The sequence below is a fragment of the Gallus gallus genome, chromosome 1 (assembly GCF_016699485.2).
Source record: "Gallus gallus isolate bGalGal1 chromosome 1, bGalGal1.mat.broiler.GRCg7b, whole genome shotgun sequence".
NCBI lineage: Eukaryota > Metazoa > Chordata > Aves > Galliformes > Phasianidae > Gallus > Gallus gallus.
Genome location: NC_052532.1, coordinates 72179255 through 72192080, shown reverse-complemented (window position 1 = coordinate 72192080; position 12826 = coordinate 72179255). Strand labels below are relative to the sequence as shown.

General features: G+C 50.9%; 2 protein-coding genes across 4 annotated transcripts; one reads left to right on the top strand and one right to left on the bottom strand.

Annotated features, from left to right (window-relative positions):
• Nucleotides 1-6881: 6881 nt before the first annotated feature.
• Nucleotides 6882-9201, top strand: LOC121107608. Its single transcript, XM_040652877.2, has 2 exons — nucleotides 6882-6911; nucleotides 8127-9201. Exons 1-2 carry the CDS (start codon nucleotides 6882-6884, stop codon nucleotides 8796-8798), a joined length of 702 nt encoding a protein of 233 aa, XP_040508811.1. The 3' UTR covers nucleotides 8799-9201.
• On the bottom strand, nucleotides 9089-12619 carry CDKN1B (cyclin dependent kinase inhibitor 1B). Of its 3 annotated transcripts, NM_204256.3 has the most exons (3): nucleotides 11721-12619; nucleotides 11204-11334; nucleotides 9089-10261 (listed from the first exon to the last, which is right to left on the bottom strand). In NM_204256.3, exons 1-2 carry the CDS (start codon nucleotides 12193-12195, stop codon nucleotides 11213-11215), a joined length of 597 nt encoding a protein of 198 aa, NP_989587.1. In that variant the 5' UTR covers nucleotides 12196-12619; the 3' UTR covers nucleotides 9089-10261; nucleotides 11204-11212. The 3 variants fall into 3 exon arrangements, 2 of the variants coding, with proteins under 2 accessions (NP_989587.1, XP_015145401.1); XM_015289915.4 differs by lacking the exon at nucleotides 11204-11334 and having other exon boundaries at nucleotides 11721-12312; XR_006939301.1 differs by lacking the exon at nucleotides 9089-10261 and having other exon boundaries at nucleotides 11203-11334; nucleotides 11479-12210.
• Between the last annotated feature and the right edge of the window lie 207 nt (nucleotides 12620-12826).

Sequence of the window (12826 nt, the reverse complement as noted above, 5' to 3'; positions counted from 1 at the left end):
AATCACTCTGTCCAAAGCAGACCCTAATATCAGAACCACCAGGCTTGTTCCAGTTTCCACGTTCCAAAGGGCTGTCAAAGAGCTGTCATACACAGCACGGTGTGGACAGACCTTTGCATCTCAGCAGGATCATACTGTAAAGTAGGTACTGATGAATTTGAGCCATTTTTAGACATGGGTGACCAACATTTTAAGGACAGACATTTGGTATTTAGACATCTAACATGACAAATCAGGGTCTAGGTCCTGGTCTCTAGGATTTACCTGCAGCAGTCGTGCCCCCTTCATCAGTCTGTCCTCCTCCCAGCCAGACAAAGCCACTCAAGACACATGCCAGCACCTCAGGAGTGTGAGTATTAGCATAAAATATTAGTCCTGAACATTAGCACAGACCACATAAGAGTGGTCTTGGACTCAGAGTTCAGTTCCAGGTTGTAGGGTAACACAAAGACATGTGAGCACTTGTAGGACTTTGTGTTTCTCTGGAATGATTCAGTGCTATCCAATAAACTTTCCCCTGGTCTTCCATTTTTTCCTTCACCTGAGCTCCAGATCAAAGGACCAGCAGTGAGGGGCTGACACCCCTTCTCAGGAACCTTAGGTCAGGAGGGGATTAACATGGAGCCACTCTGTTGTGCCCTCTGCATCATCTCCCCTTTTGTGTATTTTCAGTGAGAAGTGGCTGGTGGGGCAGCTGAGTCCCTCATCTTGCACACTTTCTGCCAGCAGAGTCCCCTCTGAGAGGGGAATTTGCTGCTGCCCATCTGCAGCCAAAATTGCATGGTATCCATTGATACTCATTTGCCCAGAAAAGTTCACTTCAAAGGCAACAGCTGCTCTTCAAAGAGGCAACAAATTGCAGTGAAGTGGAGAATCAATGCCTTCTCCAGACTTGGCCAGAGCTCCTGCAAGGCATCAGAGGAGCCTGGACCCAGCCTGCACAGAAACAGACCAAAGTTGAGGAAAGGTGGATGAAGCAGGTTGTTTGTATGTTTTCTTAATGAGAACACACACACACACAAAAAGCAACTTTTACACTTTCTTGGAAATGCAATTTGTTATTTCTAATCCACTTCAGTGTAGATTAAAGATGAGGTGTTATCTACTGTTATTGAGATCACATAGAAAATACCAATGGCCATCTGTCAGTTCTGAGCATCCCTGTAAAATTATAGGTATCCAGCCTCTTTAGAGGTACTAATGAAAATGTAAAAACTGATCTTTTGCCAATAATCTGAGCTAGTGAAGTATGCAATTCTTTGAGGCTCATGTAAAAAAATGTAGACAATTATATTCAGATTTTTCAGCATAATCCAGGTGTCCTCACTTTCTTTTAGTCTTTTAAGATTGCTGCCCTGTGTTACCATCATGTGTTACTGAAAGGCCATATGTGACAACAAAAGGAGCCTCCAGACAGAGAGACATTCTGGCAGCCTGGAAAAAAACTCCACCATCCTGTGTTCTTATCTTACACGACTGTAAAAGGGTTTGTCGTATATGAGAAATCTTTACATTTATCAAACCAAAACACACACATACACACACACACACACACACACACACAAAAAAAAAAAAAAACCCTCAATTTACATTTCATATGTTTTTCATAACTTGCTTGGCCTGCTTTTGTTCACTGTCAAAAAAACATATATTTGCATTTAATCAAAGACTTCAAGTTCCCATTATCCCCCTGTCTCTCTCCCGGTAGTCTCTTCCCCTTTCTTACTGTATATCTAGAAGAGTGGCTGTTCTTAGGACCCAAGCTCTGCAAATAAAGCTCTAAAGAGCTTTACCACCAGGGATTCACAGACTTGATTCAGAGTGCTTTGATCAGGCTCTCAGTGGGTAAAAAGGCCATTGTGTTGCACAGCGTTTCCCCTGAGAGCACTGCAGCACCCTCAGCACTGAGGTTGCACCTGGGAAGGCCTAAAAGACAAGGAACTTCTGAAACGTGACAGTTTGACATCTTACCAAACAAAATGCTGGTTTGTCTATTAGTTTTATCCTCCGTAGTCTCTCCACAAATACAGAATACTGTCTCACCAAACACTTCATTTTTTCTAAAAGGAGAAATGGGAACTCAGCACACCAAACTGTTTAGCAGGTGAAGAGAAAGCACAGAGCACTCAAGGTGAGTATTCACAACACTTGTTCCAGGCTTCACGAAAAACCCATGCAAGAGGACATCCAGGAACAGGGGAAAAAAGGAAAAAAGAGAAAAACTGCTCAGAAGAACCTTCTCTTAGTTGAAATAGGCTGCTGTGATGGCAGTTATACATGCCTGGCTTGCACCTCAGTAAAGCTTCCATGAGCACATCTTGTCTTTTGTCACTCTGAAGTAATATAGAACTCACAATGCAGCATGACACTGCAACTTCATATGAAAGAAAATTTCTCCAGATGGCACTTCTCTGCTGTGTGTTTATTACCCCCCAGTGCTTTCTCTACCAGATATGTTCCATTTACTAGAAAAATGTTTCTCTTTTCCAGTCCAGCTAGGTTTGCAATACCACCCACCTCACCGCAGAATCTGAGCAGGTTCCAGAACTGCATTAAGCAACACGCCTAACATCTGTCGTATGTGGTTTTTTTTTCTCTCTCTCTCTCATCCTCCTGCCCAGTGAAGGTCTATGAGTTCAGTAGCTTGTTTCACTTGGCAAGGGGTAGTTTTATTTTTAAAGGTGCTTATGGATGTTCTTTAGAGAAGTCAGCACCAGGAAGCATATCTTAAACAGAGAGCAGAAGGAAATATGCCTTATATTCTCCTTGGGGGGAATTTCTGCTGTGTGGTCTTGCACCAGCCCTTGAGAAGCCCTTGTCTCCTGGAAGACAAGCTTACAAGTTCACCTGGATCTGAAGAACAGTTTTGAATATGATCTTCAGAAAGGAATTCATATATATATATATATATATATATATATTTTAAGCCAGAAGGTGCCTAATGTTGTACACCCAGAATATAAATATAAAAACCACGAGCTTGATGCAGTTCTCCTGCTCCAAGCCACTGAGATCACAAACACAAGGCAGATGTTCATCAGAAGAAGCAGTGATTCCTTAAATCCCATTAAACCACCTGTACATGATCAAACAGTACAGTCCTCTGGGACATACTTGCTAATTGCTGAGTATGAATGAGGAGTAAACTATCAGTTCCATTACCACCCCCAAAAAATGAACCCAGAAAACCTTTCTCATTTGTGCTGAACAAATTAGCTGCAGCAGAATTGCCAGGTCATGGCCTGAACCAGTGGTTGAGCACCAAGTGAGAAGGCATAGCTAACCCAGGGAGCTCAGGTGTAAGCAATGTGCCTGAGTGACTGGAAGGGATGGAGCCTGGATCCACCCCTCCTCACGCTCATTTAAGGGTCAGCAGCCAAGGGAGTGGTATTTCTTTGGATAGAGACGGTGTTCCTCTTAAATTGTCACCTGTTGTTGGAAGGGATGAGCCAATTTTTCTTCTTTGTTACCTGTTTCATAGTGCTCTTCTCTCATTAGAAGGCATTGTCATAATCCTATTTTTCCATATGTTAGCAAAACATGATTGGTATAGTTGACCTTAGACTAGATACACACTTTAGAGTGAGTTTAAGAGGTAAGACATGACATACTAGCACCAAGGGATATTGCTTAATAAAGAAGTACAGATATAGATAAGAAGAGGCAGCCAGAAAGGGCACTAAGTAGCAGGAGCAGGAAGCTTGAGAGAGCAAGTGTATGCTTTTATCTTGGCTTTGAAAGGAGCATGGCAGAAGGCTTAACTAGCTACTTGTAGCCTTCCACCTCCCAGGATTTGAACTGATTTTTCAAGTTTTTCTTCTCATTGGAACCTCGAAGATTTATATGGAGAGAGGAACAAAGAAAAGAAGGAAAAGGAAGGAAGGAAAAAAAAACACCATCGCATTTCAAATGCTCAGTTAGAAGGAGCCCCACGTTCTAGTTACTGGACAAAAGACTTCTGGAGAATAAACAATGAATTTTTCACTCTTTTTCATGTGATGCAACAGCTCAGAAGGACCCATGTAAGCCAATAATTCATCACCCAGGACACTCCGGAGAGAAAACAAACTTTGGTCCCTCAGGTAGAGAAAGCAATAGATGTCTTCAAAACAGTGGTGCCCTAACCATGCAGTCATTGGCAAAAGGGGAACAAGAGGGAGAGTGGAAGGAAAGGGCGTGATAACTGGTGATGGAGCAACTTCTTTCAGTGAGTTTTGAAAGAAAGTGCTTTTGCTATGGAAGTCTCTCAGTATGCTGAGAGAATCTACTACTCCAAGCTTTCCAAAGACGCTAAGCAGGTTTTCTGTCTTTTCACCCTACACACTATAGGTAGGGTGACTTCCGTACAAAAATACTGCAACATGGTAGATGTGCCTGTAATATCTCCGTGAGGAAGGCCCTCTGACAGACAATCACAAAACTACAGGCCATCAGCGTTACTCTACCCTCTGTTTCCCTAACTACGCAGCTCGCAGGTCATTTGTGGAGGAGACTTAGGCTGGCCAGAAGCGTGAGATGAAATCTGGAAGGTAGAGCCCTGGGCTGTGCTGCTGGAGATTGCGTGGCACCATCTAGCAAGCCTCCTTACTTTAAGGTGGATGGCAGTTTCCCTTCACAAGGCTATTAGGTTTTGCTTTGATGCAAAGCCAGAAGAAGACAGTACCAGCTCCCAAGCTGCAATTTTGTGGCAGTGCTGCTAAATTGCTCCCTCTCCCACCTACTGTGCTGTTAAGAGCTGTTGGTGCAGTTCTGTAATGAACTAGACCAGAAATCTTTCCAGATGGAAAGAAAAAAAAAAAAAAAAAGCACCAAAGCAGAGAAAGTAGGAAATCTCTGCCAGCTCCATTCCCCGATCCAGTTCCTCCTGTAACTTTCCTGGCAGGGCGAGGGATGAGTGGGCTGGATGAGGAAGGAAAGGGATGCCTAAGCCCATGTGTAGGCAGTACCAGCTGTGAAACTACTGCCTACATTGCACTAGGTGAAACTGGAAGGTCAGGATTTCAAGGCCTTCCATTCCCAGACAGCTATGGCTTTCCCAGCTCCACCTGCTTGCAAACACCAAGCCCTCTTTTGCAGTGCTTGTGCTCAGATACAGGTGGCTTTGCTGGAAGAAGAAGAAGAAGAAAAAACACATTAAATTAAATCTAGTTATTCCTCAAGCCAAGAAGACAAGCATCCCCTAACTGCTGACCCCAGGTATGGCCTCAGGTAGGAGCTGGCCTCCATCCAATTGTCTGGCAGCAGGGGAAGGTTGCTAAATGCTGACCCAAGAGGGACAGCTGGCAAAGCCATCCTGCTGGGAGAAAGGACAGAAAGGGAATAAAAGGCAACTGAAATCAACGAAGCAGGTGAAAACAACCTGTTGTCTTCTCCTGTGGTACCAACAAGCCTCTAATTCTCTCCAATGCTTCAGTGCCCAAGCTTCACCCCTTCCAAAAGAAATAAGCCACTTTGCTTACTGCATTGAGCAGTTACCAATCCAGTTGCTGGAGTCCTAACTCTCTACATGCTGTTTGTTGTTGTTGTTGTTGTTGTTTGTTTGTTTGTTTGTTTTAAAGTGGGAAAACACAAAAGGTTTTTCAGCTTTCCTTGAGTGTGACCCACGAGGTCATTTTCAGAGTAGGTAGGGCGAGAGCAAGCGAGAAACCCCCTGCAGCACCTCGGTTGCAGACAGACGCACTGACAGCCCGGCAGCAGCTCCTCGAGTGCAGCCAGTAGAGGTCTCTCCTTCCCTGAGCCACCCATCGCAACAAATAATTACCTGCCCATAGAGGTGAGCACACATGTGCCTTCCCTTCTGAATCTGATCTCCAGGCAGAATGACGTTAATAAAGCGGGAAGCTGGTGGCTCAGATGGGAACTCAAGGGGAAAGAAAAGAAGAGAAAAAATAATAATAAGAGAAAGATTGGGGTCAGCTAGATTGCAAAGCCTACAGCATCAACTCCAGGCTTCCCATCTGGCAGGAAAAATGCACAGCACAGTCAGCCCTGGAGCTCTGGCTTCTCTCCACATGGAGACCCTCCTACAGAGCTCTTGCACCCTGCCCCGGCAGCAAGGTGTAGGGACACTGCTTGATACATCAAGTCCTCACATGCAGTCTGTGTGGAGTCAGCCCCAGCAGCAAGCCTTTGTCAAGTTGTAGTTTTGGCCTCCACGTAAGGGCCTCTCTCACATTTACCTACTGCCTATACCACACAGCCTTGGCCATAAGCCTTGGGACAGGGATTCTGCTCCCATGCTGCAGTGGCCTTGTAGGGCTGGAAGTTGACCCTGTAACAAGTGGCAAAGGTTTCCGTCTATCACAGCACCCTGTCATGAGAGAGCTGGAACGGAGCAGCTCCCAACTTTGTTTCCACCTGCTGCCTGTCCGCAAGATTTTTGCCTGCACTGCAAGGCACAGGCTTTTGCCTCTTGCTTTTGTTGCTCTGAGAGTCCAGTACCCTGCCAAATCTGGGCTCTCCACCACATCTGGGCACCCCATGAAATCAGAGGTCCTCACCTGCATCTGGGCATCCTAATGCATCTGTACCGCAGCTCTGGTGCCACCAGAGGATGACAGAGGAAGGTGGGGGGCAAAGCTCTGTGGCTCTTTCACTTTTCAGTGCTAATTTTACCTCATTGGTAACCTCCTTTAAGAGGATTTTTTCTAACTGCTCTCTGTTGTGTTTTGCTTCTTCAGGCAGTAGTAGAGGAAGAGTGGGTGGTCTGATGCTGATTTAGGCAGCTGCACTCCTTGTATTCAGCCAAATCAATGTAGGAAAACATACATTACCCGCACCTTTTAAGTAAACTGTTTCCCTACATTTTTTTTATTTTTTTTTTTAATAATGTTGAGCCTTGCAATGAATGATGTGCAGGCAGAAGAAATGCAGCACGCTGGATGGAGGAGGGAGCCCAGCTGGGTGACACGGTGAGTGCAGTGCAGATACAGCCTGGTCAGTTCGAAAATACCTCTCTTCAGCTTAGCAAGCACACCAGATGTTGTTGGTGGGGAAAAATAATCAATACTTAAAGAAATAAAATAAAGAAGAGAACGCTCTCAAGGATTTACCAGCAAAATCAAACCAGAAAACATCTCATCTCAAGACAGGGCAAAACACCTTGCACAGTGTGTACACACACATATATATATATGTATATATAATGGAATTACTGTATTGCAGACCTGTTGAGACTTTTTTGCTTGTTTGTTTTTAGTCATTCCACTGTAAATATTTTCATTGGGTGCATATTAAAATAAATGATAAAAGAGAAATAAATGATCAAAAGAGTAACAAGAGAATAGTAGATTACTTTTTAAATGCAGGAAAAAAAAAAGACATTTTAAAACGGAAAGATGAGAATATCAAAACAAAAAAGATGCTGAAGGAAAACGCGTTGGTATTTCTGAAGTGGGATGTTTTCTTTCGAAAACTACAGAATTCTTTTTCTCCAGGTTTTGTCAGCTGGAGCTTCTCAGAAGCACTGACAGAGACGGGCATCTGAAAACTTCGTGTTGCCCCAAACCCGAAACCCTTTCCCGCTGTTCCCGTCACGGGGGCGCGCAAAGCGGGCCGTGTACGCGCAGGGACGTGAGACGGGGGGGGGGGGGGGGGGTGCGCGTGCGTGCGCGCTCCCGCGGGGCAGCCCGGCAGCCGCGCCTATTGCATCAGTCGGATCGGCCCAGGCCGGGCCCAGCACGCCGCGCCCTGTCCACGCCCGCCTCCCCCCGCCGTGCCGGGAGTGGCGCTGTTGGAGCGGAGCGGCGGGGCAAGGTTGCCTCCAGCCGCCCGAAGAGGAAAGGCTGCGACGGGGGAGAGGCGGGGAGGAATAAAATGATTTTTAAAAATAATAATTAAAAAAAAAAAAAAAATCTTGCTGCTCGGCCCGGCTCAGCCCTGCGCTACTCGCGCCACCTTAAATCTTCCCCCCCTTCACCCCCCCCCCCGCTCCGCCCGCTTCCTCCCGCGGAGGCTCCGCCGCCAGGCCCCTCCACAACAACAACCCGGGCCGGGGGGAGAGGGGCTGTCCCCTCCCCCGATCCCGCCAAACGGGAAGGGCGATGGGGCTGGCAGAGAGCGGGGCGGAAAGCCCCATCGGCTATCACCAAAATTAAATAAAATACTGAGGCGAAGGACTTGCTTAGAGCAGCTCCTCCAAACACTTTGTTCGTACTGGGGGGGGGGGGGAATCGTTACTCCCCGGGAAGCTCCGGCTCTGCGCGCTCTCCTCGGCCGGGGACAAAGCCGAGTGGCTGTCCCGTCCCTCCCCGGCTCACTGCAGCATTTTCGGGCGGTTCCAACGCGAGGGCGAGCCTAAGCGCGACCGCGATCAACAGCCGGATCGAGTTGCAGAGCGGGGCGAACTCGGAGGAGACTCGCCCAGGGCTTCCCCCACCCCCCCGCCCCCTTCCATCGCGCTGCGCTCATTTTTGCGTGATGCGAATCCTCTCCTTCGCTGTGCCCCAGGGGGCGGGGGGGACACCCGCATCTTGCGACCCCAAATGCCGCGCTCGCCCCGATCTGTGGCAGCCGGGGGGAGTCCGCGGAGAGAGAGATGGGCTGGGCCGGGGGCTGCGCGCAGCGGTGCTGGGGCAGCGGGGCCGGGCGCCATCTTGGTTAGCGCCGAGGCGGCGGGAGAGGGTGGGACACGGCGCTGCTCGGCGTCAGGCCACGGGCGGACAGGCCCCAGGCCCAGACCTCGGGTTTGGGCGCCTGGCGGCACGGAAGCGGCCACACTCTGGCCTCGAGGGGGAAAGTTTTGTCTCAGGCCTACCCGCAGAGAGGGGCTGGTGGCGACCCAGAGCACGGAACACTAGGCACACTAGGCTCGGGGTTGAGGTGCTTCCCCCCGTTCTACACCAAAACAACAGCGTCTCAAGCTGCTTCATCGTTACATAAAACGGGAAGAAAAAAAAAAAAAAGAAAAAAAAGTTATAAATTGTGATGGAGGACATTCCACAACGTAGAACTTAAGAGGGCACGTTCATCCCAGCTCTCACCGAGAACTAGCACAGCACCGAGGGCTGCACCCCTCCACCTGTGCCAGGCCCACACCCCGGGCAGCCCCCTGCGAGCTGCACACACACACTCAGGAAGGACATGGCTCTTACAGATGGCACTTCTCTTTATTGATTGCTCGCTGTGAAACAACATCGATCCGTATTTCTGCTTTTTTTTTTTTTTCTTTTTCCCCAAACATTACAAAAAATATGGAATTGGCTCAGTCTGCAATCCTTTTAAGCACAGCCATATTATCAGGAAGGAAGGGAAAAAAAAACAACCAAAAAAAAAAACAAAAACAAAAAAAAACCTCTAAGAAGTCTACCAAATAGAGCATTTACAAATGCACAAAAACACGCCGCTTTGGCTTTATGGGGAAAAATACTGTTTTCTAGATTAAAAAAAAATCTTTTAAACATAAATAAGTTAGTATAATTTCTCAGTGTCTTTACAGAGTTATGTACACAGGTACACTTCAAACTTTTTATTTTTACATACAGGTACACAGGCAATGTAGAAATACTGTTTAAAGATGTAGTATCCCTTTCCCTCACACAAGGACGAAAGGATGTGGGCCTGGTCAGAAAACAGCAACATTGGAGATTTGGAACAAGTGCCCTCCGGATTCCTTTCCAAAAATAAAAATAACAACTCCGGCGATGTAGCAAATGGGGTGAATTTGTGAGACTAGAGGCATTCCAATTTCCTATAGGGATCTGAGGTGGGGGGATCACCCCACCTCCCACCCCTTCAGCCCAGCACAGCGAAGAGGGCTCTGACGGCGGCCTGCAGGCATCTGCTGCGAGCAGCGCTACCACCGTGTTGCGAGGAAAAAATAAAAACACAGGGGACCCACTTAAAGGGACAATACATCTTTAAGGAATAAAGAGCCTACACTGCTTCTCTTCATTTCTTTGCTTGCTAGATGGCGAAAGCAAGTTTCCATCGGTCGCCCTCTTCCACTCCCCCCCCCTCCCAAAACGTTTATGTGCTACATAAGGTAAAAACTATATACACAGGTAGTACAATGAAGCAAATAAGGAAACACCTAATTGCACAATGCTACATCCGATGCTTTTAGAGGCAGGTCTTTTAAGAGTGTCTAAACTTTTAGTGTTATTGTCTGCTTTTTTTTTTTGTTTTGCTGTCGTTGTTTTTCAGTGCTTGCACAGGGTCCCCATCCCATGGAGACCGACGATATGTATTCATCTCTACTACAACTTTATATCTTCCTGGCTTCACCGCCCCCCGATGAGCAAGGAAACGCGAGTCCTCCGCCCTGCAACGGGAAGAAGACGGGGAGAAGACATTAGAGAGGCTGAAAGCGACGCGCTCCCTTCCCTGGGTGCGACCGGTCCGAGCCGACGCCGCTCCCCGCGGCGGGGAGGCCCAGCCCGGGCAGGGCCCTGCGGCGTCCCGGCCCCGCGGCTCTCTGAGCCCGGCCGCCCCCGTCGGGGCCGCGCCGCCCCAGGGCCGTCGGCTGCCTCCGCTCCGGAGCCCGTGGGGCCGAGCCGCCGCCGGGCCGCGGAGCAGCCCCCGCCCCAAAGGAGCGGGCGGTGGTGCGGCATTTGCATAGAGGCGAGAGCTGACGCGCTCCGCCGCGGCTCCCCCCAGCAGGAGTAATTTGTTGCAACTTCTGCTTTACAGCTTAATCTCTTCGGCACAATCACGAACCGCGTTTGCGAACCTCCCCGCTAACCTCGGCCCCGAAACCGCCGGCGCGATGTACCACCTCCCTCCGCCCCAGCCCTCGCGCTGAAACAAAACAACAACAAGAACACCACACACGGCTGCCATTAACCCGCTCCCTTCCCTGGAAACTCAGCCAGCGCCTAAAACTAAACCACAACAACCGGGGAAGGGAAAAAATAAAAAAAAAAACAACAAAAAACAAGAAACAAAAAAAAAAGAGAACAACCTCGCCTAACTTAGACAGAGAGGCTCATGCTCAGCCCCGCTTTTACCGACCCTACTGCTCTCCTGGGCTGGAGCTCCCTGCCAAGGTGGGACAGTGGGAACAGCGCCGAGGCGGGGCAGTCCCCCCGGCCCCCCGACACCCGCAACGGCGTGAAGCCCCGTCCCTCGGCCGGCGCGGCCCCAGCAGCTCGGGGCAGAGAGCGGGGCCGCCCGGTCCCCGCGGCCCCAGCAGCCGGCCCCCAGCAGAAGACCTCCGCGACTTCCCCCACGGCATCCTAACGCCCAGAGCCCGAAGGGAACCTACTTAGGGAGTTTACGTTTGATGTCGTCTCGGGCTCGATTTCTTGGGTGTTTGCTCCACTGAACTGGCACTGGGGGAGTCTTCTGAAACCTCCTCTTCTGTTGTGTTGGCTCTTTTATTTTGAGGAGAGGAATCTAGGAGGGGAAAATTAAAAACGGGGGGGGAGAACACTGGTTTAAAATATTGTCCTGCAAGGTGCTCGCTCGGCACCCGGGGGCGGGAGGAGCGACGGGGCCGGGGCTTATTCCCGCACATCCCCGCATCCCTACGTCAGCTACCGGGCTACGCGAAGGTGGGCACGCGAAGGACGGGCTTCTCTCTCGGCAAGAGATGCGCGTTTTACTCGCGCCCCAACTCCGGCGCTTGGAGCCTCCCCTCTTCTCCTCCGCAGAGGGGTGCCGAGGGGCGCGAGGCGGCCCCGCCGCTCACCCCCGGCCCCCACCAACCGCCGAGCTCCCGGTGCTGCGGGAGGAGGCGGGGGCCGGGCCCGGCGCGCGGCGCTGCCCGCGGGGTACGTTACCGTCGGCGGCGGGTCTTTTCCTCTGCCCGGCGCACTGCTCTGCAAAGTCCGTCTGACTGCCAGCAACATCAGTCTTTCGGCCTACACAGTGAGTGTCCTCTGAGATTCCCTGAGAAGCGGCGCAAATCGCGGTTTGGCAATTCCCGTTTACATCCAGGCTCTGACGGCCGGCGGACTTGCAGACGGCTTTGGATAGCCTCGGCTGCCTGAAGTAGAAGTCGGGCGAGCTCCCCTTCTCCACGGCTTGCCACTCGTACCTGCCTTCCAGCGGCTTGTGGTTCTGGAAATCGAAATTCCACTTCCTCTGGCATGCCTCTTCCATTTCCTTGCGGTGCTTCTTCAAGTCCCTGTTTAACTCTTCGTGGTTTACCGGCCCGAAGAGGTTCCTGCAGGCCGACGGCTTCGGGTACTCCGACTGCCGCGCCTCCATGCGCTCCAGGGTAGGGCTCCCATTAGAAATGCGGACGTTTGACATCTCCCCCTCCCTTTCTGCCGTCACCGATGGCGGTGGGTTTTCTCGCGGCTCTCCCCGCTCTTCCTCTCCGCTTCTTACCCGCGGCCGCTCGCAGGTTCTCCTCCGCGGTCTCTCTCCGTACGGCCCCCTCTCTGCGGCCCCGCCTCGGCCCGCGGAGGAGAGGCGGCAGCGCGCAATTGCATAAGCGCCGGGCCGGCCGAACCCCGACAGCCGCCGCCGGGCAGCCCGGGCGGCTCCGGAGGGGAGCAGCCGAGCGGGGAGCGGCGCTGCCCTCCGCGGCCCCGGGGGCGGCCTCGCGCTGCTATCCGCACGGCCCCGCCGCTGTCCGCACGGCCCCGCCGCTCTCCCCACGGCCACGTCGTACGGGCGGAGAGGGAAAAAAAACAAGGCGAGACGAGCCCTTTTCTCAGTTGCCCAATATGGCGATTGAAGGGAGGTTGACGAAGGAGAAAATGATTGACAGGACGAGTCTATTTAAACAGCGGAGCCGAGCCATTGGTTACGGCGGCCGGCACCGCCCCGTCGGCACGGCCGTACCTCGCCGCCGCCGCCGGCTCTAAAGGTGGCCCTGGCCGGCGGCCGCCCCTTGGCGGGCGGGGAGAGCGTGGGGGGCACGGCGCGGCGCGGCGCT